General features: G+C 45.8%; 1 protein-coding gene across 1 annotated transcript in view; it reads right to left on the bottom strand.

Moving 5' to 3' along the window:
• BIN3 (bridging integrator 3) overlaps nt 1-25,273 on the bottom strand; it is a 155,642-nt gene that overhangs the window by 9,028 nt on the left and 121,341 nt on the right. Inside the window, exon 8 of the mRNA XM_061556558.1 lies at nt 15,133-15,267. Coding sequence (XP_061412542.1) covers nt 15,133-15,267 — 135 coding nt within the window. The remainder of the gene's footprint in view (nt 1-15,132; nt 15,268-25,273) is intronic.

Genomic DNA, 25,273 nt, shown 5'->3' with positions numbered 1-25,273 from the left:
CACGCAATGGTGAGCACCGCCCCTTCAATAATAAAGACACTGTGAGCTTGGCTGACAGTGACTGCACATGATGCCTGCTGGAACCTATATAATGTATAACCATGGGGGGGGGGGGGGTGATTGTTCAATTATTGGTTAAGTCACCAGGGGCTTCTTGTGCACTTACATGTGCAGGTCTGAAGTAGAATAGAGTGACAATCAAGGAGATCGCATTCAAGTTGAGAGACAACAATGAGGCTGGCGTTCAGCCCTGTTGGGCATTCACACTCCCTCCAACCGCCGATTCTTGTGGCACGGGGCGCTGTTCTACATAAACTGAACGAGCCCCCCCTTCTTGGTCCTCCTGTTGCCGTTTGTCCAACTCTCACAGACGCATCCACAATGACATGCAGCCACGCTCTGGCAAGCCACACAAGGTAAACAATTCAAAGCGATAATGATGTTTTTTTTAAAATCTGTAAATATCTATTGCTCTACGACTGGAGTGATTTTCAATGGGCAACTTCCGTGGATACCGAAAGGAAAGAAACAAAAATCCAATTACAGTTTGACAATAGGTAATGGTTGAAATTCTCAGTATCCCATACAATTTAACCTCAGTGTTTCGAGGTGACATTTGAAGGTAAACATGTTCGTTAAATGTTAGATAATTACTGTATGCAATTCGCTTCATGAAAATTTAACGATTGCCCAAAACAAATTTAGCAATAGTCCATTTATGAAGAAAAATACGACCCTGAAAGCCGAAACAGCAACACACAGCTGCTATATGAAGATCACAGAAGCTGAGAAACCGATGTATCCTCCGTCTCAATATTAAGTACAGATATCCATTTATCTCTCATCTACTGCCAATGAACAAATCACCCGGGAATGCATTTGATCTCATCAGACCTCATAATCTAAGCAGGGTTGATCCTGGATATGGATTTGGATGAGCAACCACCATGCGCCGAACATTGTACGGTACTCCAATGCTCCCTCACCTGTGCTCTTCGCGTTCACCAACCCACACATTGATCAGCGGGGTGAAGGAAAACACTTTTAACTATAAACAATTTTTATTTTACCAGGTAAGATCTACTGAGCTCTATAGCTCTTTTTCAGAAGCAACCTGGCCACAAATGATAGCTCAACGAAGTGGCTTATCACGTGAAAATGTATAGGAGCCAAATACTCTAAACACACGTTTCTAAATGTGGAGGGAAAAACCGGAATCCACGCGACCACGGGGAGAACACACAAACTCTAAATATACAGGCATCAAGGGTCGGGATCGAACCCACGACCTCCTGCATACCAAGTGAGGGAATTAATATCTCACCAACGTGGCGCAGGGTCACACACTGTCCCCGTGACTTGCACGGCATGGGCAGGCACTCATCTAGCAGTGGACTGATCAAGGGCTGCACAATATGACTAACTAATGTAGCCAGCCACAGGGGGCAGAACTTAAGTTCAAATCCTGGCTAAGGGTTGACTGGGCTGAACCATCCCTCCAGATTCTATAAATTGAGTACTACGTCTGTCGTGGGAAGTCAATATGACCAACTAATGCAGCCAGCCACAGGGGGCAGAACTTAAGTTCAAATCCTGGCTAAGGGTTTACTCGGCTGAACCATCCCTCCAGATTCTATAAATTGAGTACTACGTCTGTCGTGGGAAGTCAACAGTGGTTATTCCACACGACCTCACCCAGTGGAGAACACCAATCCCAATGCTCACGTGAGCAGGGAAGCACTTTTTCCTTCTGACTTGCTTCTACGGCAGAACTACAGTTGGCGCATTCGTCTGGGGTCAACTCACAAGCGTCAGCGTTCCAGTTGTTGTGCGACGAATGTGTGGACGATGCCTCTGTTATTTTGGCAATCGTGACTGCCCAGACATACACTGCAGCTTCTTCAGTTCACCGCATTGACAAAACTGCTCTCGCATTCATAGCTCATGTCCAATTTGTCTACTTTGGGATTGGAGTTAGATAAAAATGTGGTCGGGCCCGTGTATACCGAGAGGAAAATACAACTCTTCACCTTTCTGATCTCTGGAGCTCAAATGAAAGCTGCACAAATAACACGGCTGTACCCGATAGTCCATTTAGATAGCTGACTCACCAAATCACTGTCTTGTCCTAATAGGCACATGTAGAGTAAACTGTATTCAAGCCATTTTTTCCATTCTGCTCAGACGCCACAATTTTTGAGGAACTTTTCATTAACAAAAAAAATGGCCGAGCACACTTCAATGACGTCACGGCCCATGTGACGCACAGACACAAGGGCAGGATGAACGAGCAGTACAAATCCAGTCCAGGAGGTTGCTCCCTCCCTCTCTTGATAGTTGACTCAGCGGTAACTGAGAGAGGTCAACAACACATTCCTGCGGAGGGAGCTGGTAGGAACGTTGGGTTGCTCGGTCAATGGCCAGGGTCAACGGCGGCGTGGTGTATTCCGCAAATATGGCCGACTGTGAGGGCGGGCACAAGCCGACGTGAGTAGGTTAAACGTTGAGTTTTATAAGGGCACCACGGGGTGACCAGCCCCTCCCCACCCAGCCCCACCCCTCCCACCCAGCCTCACCCTCCCCACCCAGGCCCTCCCCTACCCAGCCCCTCCCCACCCAGCCCCACCCCTCCCATTTTTTTATGCACGACGGACGGACACAATAATCCCCTGTGGGCTGGTGGAACCAGGTGATTCCTACCATCACCAATCTGTCAGCTTGTCTCAAGCCACTGAAATGTCCTCTCCATAACCAGATGCAAACCTATTGGGACTTAGGGCTGAACGATGAATCGATTTCAAATAGAAATCGCAAATTGAAACAATGCGATTAGCAAATCGCAAAGGCTGCGATTTCAAAAGTTCTATTACTTTCTTATTGGAATTGTAATTTATTATTATTATAACTTTATTTATTTAACCTAACAATTGTTCTATTGTGATTGTTCTATTTCAATATTTTTTTCTAAATAAATACATGTTGGAAGCAATTCATATATTTTAAGTTCTCATCCTTGCATTAGAATATATAGAGCAGGTCATATTTTGATGGTATCATGTGGCAATGCTCCATCACATGTGTGAAATCTAGTACACAGTGAATATTGAACTGAAGCTTGAAAAAAAAAATGAATCGCAAATCAAATCTCAACATGTCAGAAAAATCGCAATTAGATATTTTCCCCAAATCGTTCAGCTCTATAAAAATGGGACTCATTTGTCCTTTCAAAACAATGCCATAGAATACAATTACTGTATTATTTTATTTATTGGTACTTTAAAAAAAAGTCAATTTAAGTATAATGCGTTTCTGCTAAAACAAGCAATGGGGGTGGTGTTCAGCTCCAGGTGTGGCCCAGATCCAGTGTCAGAAATTCCACATTCCTCCAGTGGGAAATAATTTGGACAACCAAAATCTTGACTTCTACAAAAAATTTGAACCAATCATCTTCCAATTACGAGTCGAGTGCTCACACTGAACTTAATAGCAACCCATGTTATGCAGACGTCATCGTTTTGATTTGTCACATATTTTAAGGGGCCCATATAATTGTACCACTATATCAATACTTTACAATCTAGCAACTTGCCACGTGGACTGCTAACGGGGGCCATGTGATACGCTGTCAATTGGATCGGAGTGGCTTCACGTCCGCCGCGTCTAATTCACTCAATGAGAATTGTATGGAAAGCTATCAGGCTTTTTATTCTCCTTAATTGCCCGCACCTAACCGTAGGCGGTGGGGGAACGGACAATAGCTTTCATGTCTGTTGCTGCTGCTCGTTTTCCACACGAGGTCGTGGACGATACGTTAGCCCCCCCCGTGGGTTCTATACCTCTTACACACGTGGACTGGAGCTGCTATTTTGCTATTTTCATGGAGCCGGGGATCTCGAAGAGTGCACACGTGCAACAACTGCGCAGTAGGAGGACGTCGTCGGTGCATGCTACCCACTCCCCGCTTTGCCAGCTTTAGTACGGACTCCTGCATTCGTATGAATTAAAACTATATATTTTTATCTTACCAGGGAAACCCCACGGAGTTATACATGGTGCGTCACAAAAATGTTAATAGCTTTAACAAGTCAGTCTCCACTTGTTCGCCATCATTGTCAACACATCTTGACTTAACCACTTCAATTCCATACACCCAGCCATCAAATTCACCATGGAGGTGGAAAAGGATGGCAAGTTACCATTCTTTGATGTTTTAATCGAAACGAGACTAGATGGCTCAATGGGACACTGTCTACAGGAAAGCCACCCACACGGATGCCTACCTAAAACCTGACTCCCACCACCATCCATCCCAGAAGAATTCCCTCATCAAAACTCGGCACCATGATCACCTAGCCAGTGAACTGGAACATGTACACCAAGCTCTCAAGATGAATGGATATTCAGACTACACAATCCGTAAAGCTATCACCCCAACCGTTGGGAAAGAACCATCTGAGGACCCAATCAAAACCATGACCTTGCCATACATAGCAAGGGTCACTAAAAATATCTCCAAAATCATGAGCAAACACAAGATCCAGGTTCGATTTAATACAGTACATAAAATTCGTGATCTGATCCCATCTGTGAAGGATGTGATCCCTGACATGCAATACCCCGGGCGTCTACAAACTAAGCTGTGTCTGCGGCAGTAGTTACATGGGGGAAACTAAGCGACATGTCTCGGACCGTGTTCGTGAACATAAGGCAGATCTGAAACACGGTAGGACCAATACCTCGGCCGTGGACTTCATTGTTTTAATGCGGTGGGCTCACACGAAATTTATTTCTCCAAGACGAAGGTACTTTGCAAACGCACTGGCTATCAACAAAGATTCGTTCATGAAGCCATCCTTATTTATAGACACAATTTCAACTGAGAAGATGGGTATAAACTGAGCAATCATTGGAAGGACGTTATTAACCAGTTCATATCAAAACTGGCTGTGATGTTTCCGCACAGTGGTCTTGGACCCCGCTCTCTGATCTTACATTAACATGATCATCTCTCACATTAACATGATCATCTCTCACATTAACATGATCATCTCTCACATTAACATGATCATCTCTCACATTAACATGATCATCTCTCACATTAACATGATCATCTCTCACATTAACATGATCATCTCTCACATTAACATGATCATCTCTCACATTAACATGATCATCTCTCACATTAACATAGCCACTTCCGCGCCCTCGTTGTGGAGGTCACCCTCAGATCTTACATTGACATGCTAATTTATCACATTACCATCACTGGCCCCGCCCACTTCGTTTATGACCCTTGGGCTACACCCATTTTAAACCCTTAAAACAGTCTGCCGAAAAACCCAAAGAATATTGTCAACACATGCCTGGAATCTTCTCCAGGTGGTCTCTAGAGCCACACTTCTCAGTGGTATTGTTGCAAATTTTCACAAGTGTTCACATTTTTTTGAAGCAACCTGCATGTCTCTTTTACAGGAGCGACCTGGCCACAAATGATAGCTCCACGAAATGGCTCATCATGTAGACATTTCTAGCAGCCAAATATTCTAAACGCATGTTGATTCTAAATGTGGAGGGAAATACTGGAGGACCCGGAGAAAAATCCACACGACCACGGGGAGAGAGACATGCAAACTCCAAATATACAGGCGTAAGCTGGGACGAACCACGACCTCCTGTATACCAGGTGAGGAGGTTAACATCTCGACACCACATGCCCACCTACCATGGTCTCCCCAGTGCTGCTATCTATACATTGCATCATATATTCTTTTATGGCTGAGTCAACTTAAGGAAGCCCATGAAAAGTGTAGATACCACATGCCACTAATGCGTTCTATGGATGGGTATCGATCTCAGGCAACTAGGATTGTAGTGTTATGTGCTAACCACTGCACCACCACAACACTGCCTTCTGCCGCACACACAAAGAACTCATAAACAAACTGCTGAAGCAATTGCTGTTAGTAAGCACCTATGAAGGCGAGCACAGCACACGAAGAAGTGGCGTGGTAAACACCAGGCCTGGCTGCATTTTTCTCTGCAATGCTGTTGTTTACACACCACGCCAGGTACTCGTTTAAGGCTGAGTCGACCTTGGGCAGGTCCAGAACTGGTTCAGATATTCGTCAATTAGCCAGTAAAGAAACTCGGGTCGCCGTGTTCATAGCGTCTGCTTTTATCGTATTACAGCGCAGTGCATAAAAAAAACTATGGCACTGATCCCCAAAATGACAAACATATTTTGTATAGCCTTAAAATACTGTCGGGACAAGTGCTGTTAGCGAGTAGCACCTATGAAGGCCGCCACGGCACAGAAACACACAACCACACACACATATGTAACATACGTGTACGATACATACAAGAATATCCAACTAGGCACATATAAACGAGTGGGAGTTCAACAGCACAGTTGGTTACAGTTGTGTTCTAGGTACTCGTGTTTACGTATTGCGACGGGTACACTTTTGGCAAAGTTAACCGAGGCGAGGCCCAAGCCAGGCATCAACACCGACAGCCACTTCTTTGGCACATCTGCACAAACTCAGTGTCTCCCTGGGTCCAGTATGCCCGAGCGGGTGCGTTCATCTCCACTGACAGCCCTGTGCCAGCACTGCTCATAATTCCGTGTTCACATTCGTGGGGCCCATTCCTCCAGAGGGCACCGCTCCTGGCTCCGCGCACGGTGCTGCTCATGTTAGTGGTCCAGGTGGGACCATGGGCTCGGCTGATCCCCAGATTGTGATGATCGGCCATCCAATTGATAATCGAGACACTGCTGGATGAGGCCCATCTACGAGAACGATTGTCTGTGCTGGTTTTACACCACAGTGAAACAAGCACACTGCTGCTTCCCAAACGAATACTCACACGCACGCGCAAAGACAAAGCTCCCCCATATAACCTTGACAGACTGGAGGGACAAGTGCTGTTAGCGAGTACCTATGAAGGGGAGCGGTAGTGTAGCGTGATTAGCGTGCTGCTCTACAAACCCGGCGACCCGAGTTCAATTCCCGCTCACGGCCAACACCAGTCACAATTATCTGAATCGGTCATGGGTCTCCCCCAGGTCGACTCAGCCTCAAATGAGTACCTGGTGCGATGTGTAAACATCGCCACTGGGGAGACAGAGACGGCCGGAGGTGGTGCTGGTCACCCGCCCCCTCGTGCGCCGTGTTGCCCTTCATAGGTGCTCGCGTGCATGCACTCACACTCATACACACACATAAGTGCACACAGACACGTGCACACGCCATGCACGTAAAAAAAGCGGCTTCTCTCAGCGAGTCCACTTTAAACAAACAAAATGCTGCGGAGCCGCTAATCAATCCTTCTTCACTTAATTCGGGGCCCGTTTCACGCCACTTGTAGGTGAAATCGCAGCAGGTGGCACACACAAAGCAAGGTGCGCGCAGGGGTCGCGGTGTATTTAGAGAACTAATTAAGCAGTGCATTAATGCACATGATTGCTAACCCCCCCTCCACACGTTCTCGCTTTTGTGCGTGGCCTAATGCCCGGGGCCGGAGCCACCTCGTGTACGTCAGCGCCTCCAAGCTACACGACAACTCCCCCCACACTCCCCACCACCGCACGCAATCAGTGCACGGGGCACGTGTCAAGAGACCGGCAGAGGCGATTCACGTCGACTCTCTCGATCGAGAGTGACGCGGCTTCCACATTAGGGTGGCTCGCTAACAGCACTTGTCCCAGCGGTCGGTTGTGTGCGGCACCGACGGTCGACACTGTTCGGCCCCGGCTGCAGTGTTACATCCGAACGGCCATCATCGCTCGGCGCGGAGCCGAGAGCTGCCAAGTCAACAACAAGGAGACGGCCGAGCGCCGCCGGTGGTGGCCACGATGGCGCATCGAGTGCGGGCAGCGTGCGGGCCGAGTGTTCGTTCGGCGAGGAGAAGACGCTTCCTCTCTTTCGTACCCTCAAGCACGGGCTGCGACGCCCCAATTAATGGCGCGCACGTGAAAAGCATTCAAATTTTCCCTTCTTTCAAAATCAGGCAAATAATAATAAAGAGTCAAGTTCAGCGGGTTCAAACTTCGTGCATTCGAAAATCTAAATGCCTTTCCGGTAATTTGCAGTCGGCTTACGCGTGACTCTTGCACGTTAGAGGTTCAGGCAAAAAGCACTCACCGGTGCATTTGATCATTGCCATTTACAGGTGCATGAAGAGTGGAGTGTTCTCCGCTGAGTGCAAGGCAGTTGCTGATTAAATGTTGTCCCTCTACCCCCTTGTGACACATAAAAGAAGCCTGCATTTAAAAAGCTATTTGGTGATATTTAATTGCATTATCAAAACAATCATTGATCCGAGAAAATACAAATGTTCAATCCTAGCTGCTGGCTACAGGGCTGTGTATCAAAATTTGTCATCGTCAGCCATGTTCTATCCACTGATGGACAAAGGCCTGCACATGCCATTGCAATCCCTCACTGTTGCCCGATGTCATAATACACAGTTCCTGCACATACGTGTATGCATGTTGAACTTCTTTCGCACCGTACGTAGCCAACCGTACTGATCGGAGATGCGGAAGAAGGACAAGAAACTAAACACTAAAATCAGTTCTAAATAAAAAAAAGTTTTCATTCTAGATTTAAAAGTGCGAAAATCGGAAAGGCGTTGCAGACAGCCGCAGAAGCGCGTCTGAAAGCGCGCGATGCAGTCACCGTCTTTGTTCGATGGTTAGCCAAAAGCCACCGTTGCGAGGATGACTGGACTTCGTGTGACGGCTTATGCTCCTTGAGCTCATTGCGGAAGCGAGATGTATCGTCATCTCCAAGGTGGTCATCCTCTTGACAAGTTCCCTGTCTTGGTTGCCATTAATTCATCAATCTTGCCCATGGGGAATCAACCCTTTTGCAATGATTAACATTCACGATCATGCCTCGTTCGTTTTTTGCTATCTGATCGATTTGTTATTCTTGCCGTCTTTGAATATATTTTCCAGTATGCATCTATCCAACTGTTTTGATTTGAAGCTTTCGTGACTGCAGGAATCCATATTCTTTGGTTCTTTCGGTAAAGTCACGTAGGTATAAAATAAACCTTTTAAAACAGTCTGCATCAGCAGCAGACCGTGCGTTCCCACCTGATGACGGACGCTTGTGTTGCGCCCGAAACGTCGTGATTTATATTATTTTATACCTACGTGACTTTACCGAAAGAACCAAAGAGTATCCAACTGTTGTTCTGATATCTTTGTGAGTGTGCATGCTTCCAATCCATGGCTTAGCAGGTGGTAATGTTCTCCATGACATCTGTGAAAAAGAGCTTTGGAGCTCATCAGATTACTCCGGTCTCGAAGATTCTGATTCTGATATGCAATGATTGGAAACTTTCCTAATTATGCACAGGTTCAGTCGTGCAAAAGCACTCCAACCTGACCTCGCTCTCCATCTATGTCACGTAATCTTGACTCTGGTCCACCATTCAATAACCTCCCTAATATATACAGCACGTACAATTATATTCTTTACGCGCTGAACTCCGTAGTCTAACAAGGGTACGACTCACACCGTGCATTGCCCATTTCACGTAGCTAGCACCATACGGCCCTCCATACAGTTTCGGAGTGTCGTGGTTAACACGCCTCTTCAATATTGCATGGAAGGCGGGTACAGTGCCTCTGGATTGGCAAACAGGAGGGGTGGTTCCCATTTTAAGAAAAGGGGACCAGAGGGTGTGCTCCAACTATAGAGGAATCATACTCCTATGCGTCTCAGGTAAAGCTGATGTCACAGTGCTAGAGAGGAGGCTCTGCCCGGTCGTCGAGCCGCAGATTCAGGAGGAACGATGTGGATCCTGTCATTGGTCGTGGAACAATGGACCAGCCCTTTTCCCTCTCACAGATATTTGAGGGGTCATGGGAGTATGCTTCTCCCGTCTACCTTTGCTTTGTAGACTTGGAGAAGGCATATGACCGTGCTCCCTGCAATGTCTTGTGGGAGGTGCTGCGGAAGTATGATGTACTGGTGCTGCTTTTGTGCTGTATCCGGTCTCTGTATTCCCAAAGTGAGAGCTTTGCCTGTATTCTTGGTGTTAAATCAAAGTCGTTCATGGTGGGTGCATCTTGTCTCCACTCCCGTTGTGATTTTATGGACAGGATATGAAGCCGCAGCCGAGGTACGAAGAGTATCCAATATGGGGGCATGGCGGTGACGTCGCTGCTTTTTGCAGATGACATTGTCCTTTCCTCTTTGCCTCATCAGTCTGTTATCTCCAGCATGCACTCCCGGGAGATGGTGGATTGTTCTCTCCAGGTGAGGGCGGACCAGCCGCCCTTAGTGGAGGAGTTTAAGTTCCTCGGGGTCTCTTTCAAGAGTGATGGTAAGTGGCAGCGGGAGATTCGGACGGGGGATCGGTGCGGTGTCCACGGTGTTGCGGGCACTGCACCATTCCGTGGTAGTAAAGCGGGAGCTGAGTTCTCGAACAAAGTTCTCGGTTTACAGGTCGATCTACATTCCCACCCTCACCTATGGTCATGAGCTTTGAGTAATGACCGAAAGGATGAGATCGCGGGTACAAGAGGCCGAAATGAGGTTTCTCCGCAGGGTTGCCGGGCTCACTTTCTGTGATCGGATGAGGAGCTCCGTAATCCGGGAAAGCCTCAGAATCAAACCGCTGCTCCTCCAGATCAAGAGGAGCCAGTTGAGGTGGTTCGGGCACCTGGTAAGGATGCCCCCCAATAGACTCCCCCTGGAACTCTACCGGGTACGTCTCACTGGGCGAAGACCCCGGGGCCAGCCCAGTACACGCTGGCGGGACTATGTCGCTCAGCTGGCCTGGGAACACCTGGGAATTCCCGGGAAGAGATAGATTCTGTCGCAAGGGAAAAGGAGGTCTGGACCACCCTCCTCGATATGCTGACGCCGCGACTCTCACCAGGACAAGCGGACTGAGAAACGAACGAATGAACCCTTAAAACTGTCAGGCAGCATGTGATACATAGTCTAGACAAAGCAGCTATTTGTTTTTTTTGGGTGTGACTTCCCTCAAGGCAGCTGTTAGGCTAGGGATAAGTAACTCATCATATTAAAATGAGCCATGAGAACCAAGACAAACTTGTGGTTATAATTTTCAGAATTTCAATTGGTATAATTTCATAGAAACAACGAAGATGACAAACAATTGGCGAAAATAAAAATCACGCAAGCATTTTCCTACGTGTATTAAGGCAGCAATAATTAAAACGGAGCACTTGCAGTTTCGAAAATGCCACCCACCCCCGCCTCTGTTCTGCCATCGGAAATAAATGGGTACAACACAGTTGGTCAGTTCGGCAGTTGGCAGGCCACGTGGAGTGGGGGTTTACACGCAACTCTTCTAATACGTCTGGCTAGCTCAGACAATTCTAGATTTGAAGCTTTCGTGACTGCAAGTATTCATTTTCTTAGGATTTTTCGGTAAAGTCACGTCGGTAAAAATTAAAATTAATAAAAGTAAATAAAATAAAAAGTAAAATAAAAATAAAATATTTGTATTTTACTTTTATTAATTTAATTTTTTTACCTACGTGACTTTACCGAAAAAACCTAAGAATAGCTCAGACAAATTCGGCGAAATAACCCTCCAGATGGGGGCCTCTATGGAGCCCCCTCGAGTTCGGGGCACTTCCAACAGCAGTAGCAGTGGGCAAGCAATTGCAGGGCTGCATCTTTAGTACCTTTAACCTGAAGCTAAGTTCGTGTTCTCATAGCCTGGAGCAGCTGATTGAAATGGTATCATGAAAATACGGAGTATTATCACTCCTTAATATTCAAGGCCACCACAGAAGCGACGATTTGCTTCTCGTCTATTTTGCTCGACTATTGTAACTAATAAGTGCTAGTTCAGAAAAAAAAGAGACATCCAATGGAGTATAAATTGTGTTTGTAAAGTAACCACGCATAACTGCGTTGGGAATGGATGTACAAGTGACATCAGGTCAAGGGGGAGTGGGTGAAGGATGATCAGAGAATTTGGAAGGTGAGAATAGGTTTTACACTTCTTTTGTATATACAGGTGGCAGGAGAATTATATGCGTGGTGCAATGTTGCAGCGACAAGGGAGAAAATTGAAAAAATTCCATCACAGGTAACCCTCATCTATTCACACGTCAACTATTAAGTCTCAACCAACTGTTCATAATTTTTCACTGTCGTGGTATATGCTGTGCAAAAAACAAAACCCCACGGCTTCGATACGCCATGAAGCTACGACTGTTCACAACATATATTTTCCTTTTATTTTCAAAGCTGCTTCACCATTTCCACTCCAGGATTTAGTGCGAATAGATGAGGTTTGTCTTTTAACAGTAGAATAGGATCAGGATGAAGTTCAAGAAACAAGTGAGTCTCACGTGGAAGAAAAGAGGGCCGTCTTATCATGAGACCTCCTTTGCAAGTACCAAACATATAAGATTAGGTTTTTCCCCTTTTTTTCTTTCAACAAAACTGACACCTTTTCACAAGGAATCATGTCTGCATTAACCACAATACTTGTGGTCAGAATATAAACAAAAAACACACTGATAATATATGCATTCTCCTTGAAACTGATTGGTCCACACCAGAGACAGCTTTCTTTTGAGCCTCGTCTCAAACGGTGCTAGACCAGAGGACGCCAAAAGGCGTACAGCTCAAAGAAAATGCACTATCAAAGTAATGCGAGCTCGGAGTGAGCATCTACATCATGAGACCTCCTTTGAATCTAGTTTCAACTATTAACTTAAATGTTTATTTCATCAGGTAAGGCCCACTGAGCTATATAGCTGCTTTTCAGAAGTGACCTGGCCACAAATGATAGCTCAACAAAGTGGCTTATCAAGGGGAAATGTGTAGCAGCCAAATACTCTCAAGGCATGTTTCTACATGTGAAGGGAAAAATCTAAGGATCTGGAGAAAAATGCACCTCTGATTAACCAAAGCAAGGCGTTGCATTCTGAGAATGATTTGCTACTGCCACTCCTTTTCCAGAAATAAGGGTGTTCCCTGTTTGCTATGATTCAGTCCGAAAAATACAAACTATTGCGGTTTCAAAGATCTCCCGTATAGCCTTAACAGACTGTTGGGGCAAATGCTGTTTGCGAGCACATATGAAGGCTGGCACGGGACACAATGGGGTGGGTGGCCAGCACAACACCTGGTCACCTTTGTCTCCTGAGTGGCGATGTTAACACACTTAACCAGTTACTCGTTTGAGGCTGAGTCGACCGAGGTGAGGCCCAGGACCGGTTTTGATAATCGTCGTTGGTGTGGGCCGTGAACGGGAATTGAACTTGGGTCACGGGGTTCATAGCACAGCGTGCTGAGCACTGCGCCACCGCTCCCCACTCTACACCCAAACACACACGCATATACTCACCGAATTAAATCAGTGCAGTGTGTGCAAGTTCCGTGCATGTGCAAGAGCACAACCATGCGTATATTTAATTATTGAGTTTAACAGCAACAAATAGAAGCTGAATGTCAGGCCAACATTGTGGCAATAATACTGTCGACGTTGGGAAAAATGATCGGCTAAGTCAACATCATGTGACATCACAACCTGCATTGTAACCACAAGCATTTTATCGAGTGTGCCACCCTACTAACGATATCTCGTCATTCTAATTGTGCAATAAGCCATGATCCACTTTCTGGATGCACGCCGCCCCTCGTGCCGTATGGGTGGCAGGGGTGAATTGACCATACTTCACCACGATGGTCAGTATGGGTGAACAGTGAAGATGGGGAGCATAGATGTGAAAGCGTACGAGTACAATACGACACTGGATTTTGATGCACTGCCCTCTGCTGCCAATAAAATTGCCTGACACCTGTTATACATGCCGTTCACCCATCCGAGCCCTATCCAGGCTCAAAAGCAGCTTAGTTTATGATATCTGATTAGATTGATATCTGATTAGAGGGTATGCAAGGCGATTTTACGGGTAGTGTAGTGAGTTCGAACCCACTGGTTCCATCAGCCCACAGGGGATTATTGTGTCCATCTGTCCGTCGTGCAGGGAGGGGCTGGGTGGGAAGGGGAGGGTGGGGAGGGGCTGGGTGGGGAGGGTGGGGCTAGGTGGGGAGTGTGGGGAGGGGCTGGGTGGGGATGGGGCTGGGTGGGGAGGGTGGGGAGGGACTGGGTGGGGAGGGGCTGGTCACCCCGTGGTGGCCTTATAAAACCTACTCACGCCGGCTTGTGCCCGCCCTCACAGTCGGCCATATTTGCGGAATACACCACGCCGCCGTTGACCCTGGCCATTGACCGAGCAACCCAACGTTCCTACCAGCTCCCTCCGCAGGAATGTGTTATTCTTGGCTATAATAATCCTGATGAGAATGACACTATTCCATGAGCATGCAAATGGGTACTTTATGACACGGGTGCTTTAACATCTTCGTAAAGGACACACACATTTTTTCTGTGATAACATCTATACTTCTCATTAGAACGGCGTAGCCACCCTCGTTCAGTGTGGGTTGAAGACGAGAGAGACGATAATTGTGAACGACACCGTGCCTCCTTAAAATAAACGAGCCGCTTTGCTTATCAATCTCCCTGGGGGCTCCGTGAAGACCTTTCTTGCGGAGTTTTTGCCCTTTTCCACGGGCATGGCAACGAGGGGCAGTTCCATTTGTTGCAAGGTTGCATCATGACAACCACTCAAGACAATGGGTGCAACGCACGATATGTGCGGATTCTGCAGTTCAACGGATAATAATAGTAATAATACGAATTCAAAGTCACATGTCAATCTGCTGGTAAATGAAGGCCTCCCCAACGTGAATGGGTCATGGAGTACGTTCGACTATACTTCACCATAAACGTCAGTGCGGGTTGGTGACTGGACGGGTTCAGATTTCACTCACAACTGATGTGAGCCGTGGTCGGGAATCCAACTCACGTTCTGGGTTCGTAACGCATATCGTAAGTCACAGCGCCACCACTCCACTCCCCCACATTGGAGGATAAGTGTTACCCTGCTCCAACAGGCATGGGAGAGCTACGTACGGTGCGAAAGACGTTCAGACGTACATACGTACGACTCCCGTCGATTACTGAACGAATCGGATAGCCTCGGCTGAACTCACGACCTTCCGACCGTGATCCCAGCTGCGCTGAGCACAGTGTGTGGGCCTCTGGGCATACCTGTGAGCGCACGAGCGCCTCAAAGCTGGGCTGGAAGTACTCCGCTCGGCTTGTGTAGAGCTGAGGCATCTCCTCCAGCAGGGCCTTGTTCCTCTGTTCGAACTCATCGCGCACGGGCTTCAGCTCCTCACGCGACTGTGTGCAGACATGGAAAGACAAAGATCCCCCACAGAGCCTTACACACACTGTTGAGGGCAAGTGCTGTTAGCGAGCACCTATGTGCGTACACATGCAAATACAAAGATCATCTGTAGAGCCTTACACACACTGTTGGGGCAAGTGCTGTTAGCAAGCACCTATGTGTGTACACATGCAAATACAAAGATCCCCACAGAGCCTTAACAGACTGTTGGGGCAAGTGCTGTTAGCAAGCACCTATAGCCTTAACACACTGTTGGGGCAAGTGCTGTTAGCAAGCACCTATGTGCGTACGCATGCAAATACAAAGATCCCCCACAGAGCCTTCACAGACTGTTGGGGCAAGTGCTGTCAGCGAGCACCTATGAAGATTGGTACCACACACGAGGGGGTGGGTGGTCAGCAGCACGGCCGGCCGTCTTTGTCACTCCAGTGGTGATGTTTACATACCGCACCAGGTACTCATTTGAGGCCGAGTCGTCCTAGGGGAGGCCCATAATCCATTCAGATAATCGTCACTGGTGATGTTGGCCGTGAGCGGGAATTGAAGTCGGGCCACCAGGTTTGTAGCGCGGTGCGCTAACCGCTACACGAATGCTCCCCATAAAGAAGACACACAGATGAAGATGCCTTCATGGAGCCTTTCTCTCTATTGCTCAACCACTTAGCCCTTCAACACCGGCTGTTTTGCAGAGCCAAACCAGAACCAATCTTCTTGATTCTTTCGGTAAAGTCACGTAGTAGGGAAGTAATAAAATAATAAAAATAAAACATAATAAAATAATATTATTTTTATTATTGTTTTATTTATTATTTTATTACTTCCCTACTACGTGACTTTACCGAAAGAACCAAGAAGATGAATCCCTGCAGTCACGAAAGCTTTAAATCGAAACAGAACCAATCTGTGAAACTAAGGCATCACAAGAAATCTGAATCCCGCCTCGAGCCAAACAGGGCGACTCGACTTTTCCATTGCGTGCGACATCAGCGACACTGCTCGGGGTTCTGCGGTGTAAAAAAACCAACAACCTGGTGCCTCCTAAGCCATGCCAGGCTGGGCCCTGCACGGCTCGGTTGCACAGCGGTAAAGAGGTGAAGGTGGCCAGAAACAAAGAGGGAGCCACGTGATGGACAGTTAATGAGAGTTGATATGCTACGTACATTTTTGTTTCAAGTATAAAAATTATTAAAGTGTTTTTGTGCATTATTCCCAACACAGGGCACCAAACTCTCCATAGCATGACGATTACCACAGTCTTGAATTCGTCTCACCCACAACTGTGGTCTTGTGACAGATGGACTCTGTGATAACGGAAGGACAGGTGCAAACTTGAGCTGTGTGACGAGTCTGTTTTGCCCTGCTGTGAGACTGCTTCACTGAGTACAGATGAAAGGAGTCGAGTATTGTTAGTGAGCACCTATTAAGGCAAGTATGTGGTGAGCACTGTGTCAGGCTACCTTGGGTTCTCCAGTGAAGATGGCGACACACTGCACCTGGTGCTTCTTTGAGGCTGTGTTGAAATTTGAAGTTCCAGCCTTTATCGATTATTCTATAGATTATTGTTCTGATTAATCAATTTAATTCGTAGTCTTTCGCGACTAATTGGCTGCGTCGAGTGGTGGCGGGTTTAACGACAAGTTTATATTTATGTGATCTAAGCAAAAAAAACCTCTATTACCGATGATACAATGACTGCATATTGATAAATTTTAAGTATCTTATTTAAAACGTACAGAAAACATTCTCAATTGTATTACCAAGTGTGATTATTAGCGTCATGTCCCGAAAAGAAGTGTCCATTTGGTACTCTTACAGTGCACTCTATCACTCCATGTCAGAGAGAATGGCCCACAGAAGATGATATCATAGAGCTACTTCTGACAAGCAAATAGTTTTCAAAGGAGGATCCGTGGTACATCAGCAGAGAACACGAACAACAACGACATCAGAATAATCCGTATGGAGGAAACGGCAACATCAGAACAGAGCACGCCAGAGGGTATAAGTAAAAAGATCACTCATTCCATGGTAGTCAAAACTAAAAAGAAAATCAGCTTTTTTCATTAAGTCATATGTGACCATCAACTTAATAACCCAGACTGATAAATTGTGGCTGAAACTGGGAATCAAACCCAGAAACCTCAATGGTGCCGGTTCAGTGCCCCTGACCCCTGAACTAACAAGCCACCTTGGTTGTTCAGCAAACACACGTTTACACATGTGCAGTGAGTCCAACTGAGTCGCAGACGTTATCTTGGAAGCAACACTATTTATTCACACAACAGCACCAACATAACACAACCTACGCGTGGGTCTCGAACGCCCATCTAACCACGCTACGGCAGAACTAGACACGGTTCGCTATCCCGGTCCGGACCACAAGCTGGGTCCCGGACCGCGTGGCTAGAGGCTTCTTCTCCCCGACGTGGATCTTCGTAACGCCGACCTCGGGCCCCTTCTCAAATGTTCCCGAGAGCTCTCCGGGACCACGTGACCGTCCCTCGGCCCCCGTCCACCGGTGGCCCCCCCTCCAGTATCGTCCGGTAACGTGACAACAGGTCAACCAGTGTGTCATGCCCCAGAGTAACCCTGGCTGGCTGGCTGACGCTCACTCTCGCTCCCTCACTGGGAGCCGGCACCCCACACTGCTCGCGGTGCCTTCGCGCTAACCAGCGCTCACCCAACCACTGCTAGGGTTGGTACTGCAGCCCGCAAGCCGGGCTGCCCGCAATGACAACATTACCGGCCGTGACTTCGCAAGTCCCGGCACCACACAGTGACAAGTACAGTCACAATAATAATAATAATAGGGTTTTCCCCCTATATTTTGGTACTGGCAAAGGAGGTCTAATGATGTAGATGCTCACTCCGAGCCCTCATTACTTTGATAGTGCATTGTCTTTGAGCTGTACGCCTTTTGGCGTCCTCTAGTCGAGCACCAATTGGGTCGAGGCTCAAAAGAAAGCCGTCCCTTGGTGTGGACCAATCAGTTTTAAGGACAATGCATATATTATCATGGTATGTTTTTTGTTTGCATTTTAACTGCAAGTATTGTGGTTAATGCAGACATGAATCCTTGTAAAAAGGTTTCAGTTTTGTTGCCAGAAAAAAATGGGAAAAACCCTATTATTATATTTTGGTACTGGCAAAGGAGGTCTAATGAAGTACAGTCACTACACATGTATGATGTGCACACACACACATATTCTCAATTAAATGCAAAAAAATATAATGAAAAAGGAAACTCAGTGCCCTCTCTACTGAGTCCGGTGGGTAACTGCAGGTATTTTTCTTTTCTTTTTACACACTCAGTTTAAGAAAAGTACCTATAAAGGCGCATGTCGTGGCAAATAACACGGTGGGGCTCTACGGCTTACCAAGAATGCATTGCGCTCAGAAGGCAACAAAGCTCAGGGGGGCTCACGAGAGAGAGTAAAGCAGCTGACTCAAGTGGAACAGACTTTGAACCGTTTACATCTCAGCACTCGGTATTGACCCCGACGCCTGCGAGGTGTCAGGCGCAGTAAGGAACACCCAACACGTCCCGGCTTGGGTGACAGAAACTACGCAGCCTCTTGGCCCAAGTGCATATCTTTTCAAGGGGGCATTAAGCATGATATGATCCAAAGACATCTGCAGGCAAGCCAGGGTCTCGGGGCGACCATCCATTTATTAAACCATCCAGTAAAAATAATAAAAGTGCTTCTACAACGTGCGAAGCGGCTTCGCTGGTATGTTACCCGTTAGTGACTGCTAAGAAGTTTATGGGGGGGGGGGGGGGCGATGTAAAGGGCAGGGGAGATAAGGTGGGGATTTTTGTGTTTGTTTTATACGTTTAGTCCCCTAGTGCCAATGTCCACCACATCTTACTTCAATCAGGTCCAGGGTGTGGGTGGGTGGGTGGAATGAGAACGGATTTGGCTATGTATGGCCATGCTTACTCACTTCCTGCCAAAACACATGGCCAGCTCGATCGCCAGTGCGTACCAAAAGCAGAGGAAAATTCGAATGTCAAAATTAATTGTGCTCATTTAACAAGAAGTGTGTGTATATATATGAGAAAACATAACCGTTTTTAAAATATGCAATGAAGTAGATTATGTAACACCCTGCTCAGACAAGGAATGGGTTGGTGTTGATCTTTGTTGGCTGCTGTGGAGCCACTGAATACATATCCACATGCCTATGCTGTGGACCAGTTTGTTCACTTCCCACAAAACAGTATTACTTTTAACCAGCATGTAAGAATGATGGGTCACGTTCATTCCCGTCTGGGATACGGATTCAGAACATTCTGGTGGGTTAAGCACTTTCATTAGCGCGATCCAGTAAAAGTACGGTGTCACTACCTGATAAGTTTGTAACACATCTGTCTCTGTACAAACGTCTTCTTCTTTTAAAAATGAGCAAATACTGTATCGACCCATGCAGCGTAATTCAAACCAGAATGACCTTTGGAAAATTGCAAGACGATAATGGTTGGATGATCTTTGACCTTCAAAGAACATTTTTTAATCTACTCATCTGATTTTCTTATTATATTAACCACTAAGTTTCCATAAAACTTGACTTTCCAGCATCCTGGAACAACAAACAGGCGTCTTGATTGCAAGCTAAAACAATCCCCTGCTGTACGGAGTGGCGATACTCATCTCCACGAGCAGCCTTGAGTTGGAAATTCCACATTCCTATGGTAGGGGTCAACTAAAACTATAAACTAAAATATATGTTATTTTACCAGGTAACGCTCACTGAGCTACATAGCTCTTTTCAGAATAGACCTGGGCACAAATGATAGCTCAACGAAGTGGCTTATCCACGTGGAGATTTACAGCAGACAAATACACTAAAAACATGTTGATTCTAAATGTGGAGGGAAAATTTGGAAGGAAAAACCGGAGGACCCGGAGAAAAATACACGCCACCACGGATAGAGAGACATGCAAACTCCAAATATACAGCAGGCGTCAGGGTCGGGATCGAACCCATAACCTCCTGTATACCAGGCGAGGGAGTTTACACAGGATAAGCCACTTTTTGTTGGGCTATCATTTTGGTCAGATGACTTTTGAAAAATAGCTGTATAGCTTAGTGAGCCTCACCTGAAGCACTTCTGCGGCGTCTGGAACGCTCTTTATTCCGATATTAGGGAGCCACTGAAACTATGCAATACTGGATTGAAAACGAATGTCTTTCGAATTGCTTTTTTGTGTTTAGTTTGTTGTACCTCTACCGTACCTTTGATTAGCATGGTTGGCTACGTACGGTGCGAACGAAGTTGAGCATACAACGGTATTGTTCATTTTAGATACCGTCAACACCAGCCAGTGGCCACCTCCAGCCAGTGACCACCTTTGATGACCACCTCTGATTACCAACACGCCCAACCCCAGCCAAGTGACCACCCTGAGAGTTATTGGCGATGGTCTTAGGGGAGTCTCTAGCGCCGATGATAGTTACCCGTGGGATCAGTGGGTCCAATCTCTCCCAAGTAGTTTTTTTGCCGATGATGTTGCCCTTTTTAATTCGTCCCCTTTGCGCCTTCCGACTGTGTGCTTGCCCCTGTCGTTACGTTTGTTTCCTGTGTCTTGCAAGGCGCACGGTGCAATGTTGCCACGCAAGCAACAGCATAAATGTGATCCCTCTCGTTAACCTTACACGATTACAAACACATACAAGCTCCCGTTTGCACATGCATACATACACACACTTCCACATGTGCCAAACAGGAATGACCTCCTTACTACACTTTTGACCAGAGCAGCTAGGCTAAGGAAAAAAACACACAAAAAAGTAATGATGCAACCTAACGGGCAAGGCATGCTGCAAGTCAACAGTGAACCACAGTGGACCGCAAGACATGCCTAAATGTGTATGTGCACAGCCAAGGTTGTAATCACACACATGGGAGTACATCTTTAAATAACGGAGGTAAAGTTATGCAACAGAGTCACAATGTAATTCACAAAGCGATGCACTTTTTAAAAATGCATATACCTTACAAATGCGCTTTTGAATATAAAAAAAAATATATATAAAAGCACATTTCTTTGCAAACCATTGTAGTGCAGTATGCACATCTCTTTCACGAGCCGTGAAGCAGCGACAGAGAAATCTCAACGCTGCTGCGGGGGGCTCGGATGCTGCCGTGGTTTAACGGTGATCAGCACGCAGAAACCGGAATCCAGAGGTCGCCGGTTTGGTCCGATCTCCCAGCGCAACAGTTGATGCAACGGGGCACGTTTGGTAAATCCCTCGGCCTCTGTCCACCCAGCAGTATAAATGGATGCACCCACAGTTGGTTAATTGGCAGGTAGTGTGTTGGTGGGATAAAGTGTGGCTACTCCCACTTCTTCCATGACATAGGGCATGTGAAAGAGTAGGCCAAATACCATACTCTGTGGCTCTACAAAGGGCGACAATTGTACGCTCTGCACAAAGTCATGGGCTGAGATGATCGTGACTGGGATTTTAACTCATAAACGTGAGTGAGCTGAGCATACTATCCACAGATGATGTGGTTTACCATGGTAATGAGATAAAAATGTAATAATGAAACCCAATGCAACTTCCAATATTTTATAATTATTAGTACAATTGGAATTGGTGTCACTCTAATAAGCATCATCAACACGCTATGATTCACAGACGTAGAGTCTGCTAGTGGGGGGAGGGGGTGGTAGGGGGGGGGTCGTGATGTTGCCATGTGGTTTACACAATTAGTTAATTAGGTAATTTGCAGGTAATTGAAAAATTCGCTAAAACCATGTAATAGCAATATTAAACAATTACTTAAAAGTAATATCACACAATTTCGTTACTGCATACTATTACATGTTTAATTTACGATAAAAACATATCTTTGAGCTCTTAGGTACTGTATTTATATTTCATGTCCATGGGGTGCGTGTGGCATATCTGAATGCACAGAGTGGAGCGGTAGCGTAACGGTTAGCGCACTGCGCTACAAACCCAGCGACCCGGGTTCGATTCCCGCTCACAGACAACACCAGTGACGATTATCTGAACCGGTCCTGGGCCTCCCCTAGGTCGACTCATACACATACATTTGTACGGTTGGCTATGTACGGTGAAAAGTAAGTTCAACATACATACTCAGCCTCAAATGAGTACCTGGTGCGGTGTGTAAACATCGCCGCTGGGGAGACAAAGGCGGCCGGGCGTGGTGCTGGCCATCCACCCCTTTCGTGTGCAGTGCCGGCTTTCATAGGTGCTCACTAACAGCACTTGCCCCAAAAGTCTGTTGAGGCTACACGGGGGATCTTTGTCGAGTGTGTCGGCGCACGTCATCAAAGATCCCAGTTGAAGGCAGAGGAGCGCTGTGTCTGCTCTGCGAGAAACGCACGGTACTGATAATTCACTGCCACCAAATACCACTGTACAGATTCGTTCCTCGGTTGCATTCACAATAATTATCACAGTATAAATTAACACGTTTTCAGAATGCGTTGTGATTTCGTGCAATGCTAAATGGACATCATGAAGAAGGCTTCCGCGGACGGTGGCACTGATGCTGTAAAAATAATCATTGGGAGGGCCGCAAACTGAGTAATGAGGGCAATCGTTCAAAGGTTCACTGAAATTAAAATTCTGAAATGAAGAGGCGAACGACAGAAGAGCTTGCTGACGCAAAAGCTGATTTTGGATAACAAAAATCTACACACCAATGTGCCCGATGCAGACAGTTGATCAGAAACAGACACTGACAAAGGAAAATGGAACAAAAGCTAAAAAGTACGCAGATAAGGACAGATTTATGCTTAGAATTACGACTGAAAGACAGAGAAAGGATGACACGTCGATGAGATGAGTTCCTGTTCGCGAGCGAGATGGATATTGGCATCACAAGGACACCAAAGGCCTTTATTCCGCAGTAAATGCAGCATGACTAATGATGATGAATTTATATTTTATATACACAAATCCTTAAATGTTATTCATATCTGTTACATCTGATGAATACGCGACAATTGTAGAATACAAACATTTTCAATACATTACTAAGCCAATGTTCTTTGGTGTTGAGTGGCGACAGTGTAAGCGCATTGTGCCCTGAAATTGGTGGCCTGAGTTTTATTCGCGGTCACAGCTAAAATAAGTGTCAAATTTTACCTAAAACGATCATTATTTTACCAGATAAGTCCCACTGAGCTATATAGCTCTTTTTCAGAAGCGACCTGGCCACAAATGATAGCTCAACGAAGTGGCTTATCACGTGGGAACTTATAGCAGCCAAATACTCTAAACGCGCGATTCTATACGTGGAGGAAAACAACAGAGGTCCCGGAGAAAAATCCACGTGACCACAGGGAGAACAAGCAAACTCCAAATATACAGCAGGCGTCAGGGTCAGGATAGAACCCAGGACTTCCTAAATACCAGGCGAGGGAGTTAACATCACACCACTGCAGCGCCCCTCTCATCGACGTGTCAAGTGATATCTGAACTAATTCTGGCACTACCCTTCTTTAATCCGCACTGATCAGTATAGTGAAGTATGGTCAAACAACCCCTATGACTAAAAGGCATTTACATTAAAAAAAATTCACCATTCAGGTGTAGGGCTCAAGCTATAATGAAATAAAATATTTCAAAATACTTTTTTTTTAAAACACGCTTTAATGAAATGTCCTGTCCGAGCTGCCCCTCCCCCTGCCCCCTTCCCCCATCGCCCCTCCCCTCCTTCCACATCCCCCGCCCCTCGGCGTGGCTCCTCGAGGCTTGCCGTGATGTAAGGGACCGTGGTGATTTACAGCCAACGTGAGTTGAGCGTGGACAATTAGAGCCGTAAAAAAGATCGTTTAAAAATATATATTTAAATTTTCAATGATAGAATATGGCATTGTCATCAGTATGACACACCTATACCAAGTTTGCAGTCGATACGACATTGAGAAGACGGTTGAAATTGAGTTACAAGATTTGAGGATACAACAGAGTGAGTTAAATAAAAAAGCGTGTAAATTGTTTAAAAATATATATTCTTAGATTTTAATGATAGAATATAGTCTTGTCATCAGTGTGACATAAGTATAACACGTTTGCAGTCGATAGCACATTGGGAAGTGGGTATAATTTGAGTTAGAAGATTTTTTGAGGATACGACAACAGACGGAGTGAGTTAAATAAAAGTGTGTAAAAAAATCTGCTTATCTCCATAATCCCTAACTCTACAATTCTACACATTTCAGACTTGTTTTGGATTTTTTTGTTTTAAATCAGTCTTCTTCATAAATATTACAGTAAATCTGCGCGGTATTTTTTTTCCCCACACGAAAAATTGAGTACTATTTCTTCATACTATTGTATTGATGTTTCTCATTCGAATGGAACAATCTCTAAACATTTTAAGTAGTTACCAACCAAACTTAAAAAAACACGAGGGCAGATTTAAGGGCTTATTTGACGTTATCGTTAACATAAAACAACAAACACGAGGCAATGAAAAAATGTTCTGGTTTTTTTCATGAACACAACGGCAGGTGAAATCTCGTTTGATCATACAAATGTAAAAGCGTATTGTGGCTGTTCGAGTGTTTGTCATTCTTGTGGTTACAATGACACCGATGGTCACTCAACGAACAATTCGGGAGGTGTTGAAATCCACAATTTCCGAATGTCCTTTAATTACATTCACGGGAGCTCAATGATGTTCGTAATTTATTTAAATCCTCTAACTGTAACGTCCCGTGTTGATGCATTTTTGATCGATGCGTTTACACGTATGTGGATTATCCATGGATAAGTCTATTTACAATCAAATGAGCGAAAGGCAATAACCCTATCGATACTGGCAACCCTGGAGTCAGGAGTAAAAATTCCACATTCCATGAGACAACCACAGATAAAAAAAATTAAGGATATTTTCATTCTAACAATAAACATTTTTGTATGCAGAGGAGATAAGTTTGGTGCATTCCTGTAGCCCACAAAAATGTATAAACAGTGTTTTACACAGGACTAAAAACACGTGTTCAG

Source organism: Lethenteron reissneri, chromosome 22, assembly GCF_015708825.2.
Source record: "Lethenteron reissneri isolate LAM-NWPU_2019-01 chromosome 22, ASM1570882v1, whole genome shotgun sequence".
Taxonomy (NCBI): domain Eukaryota; kingdom Metazoa; phylum Chordata; class Hyperoartia; order Petromyzontiformes; family Petromyzontidae; genus Lethenteron; species Lethenteron reissneri.
The sequence above is the reverse complement of the archived record's forward strand: the minus strand, read 5'-3'. Positions and strand labels throughout refer to the sequence as shown.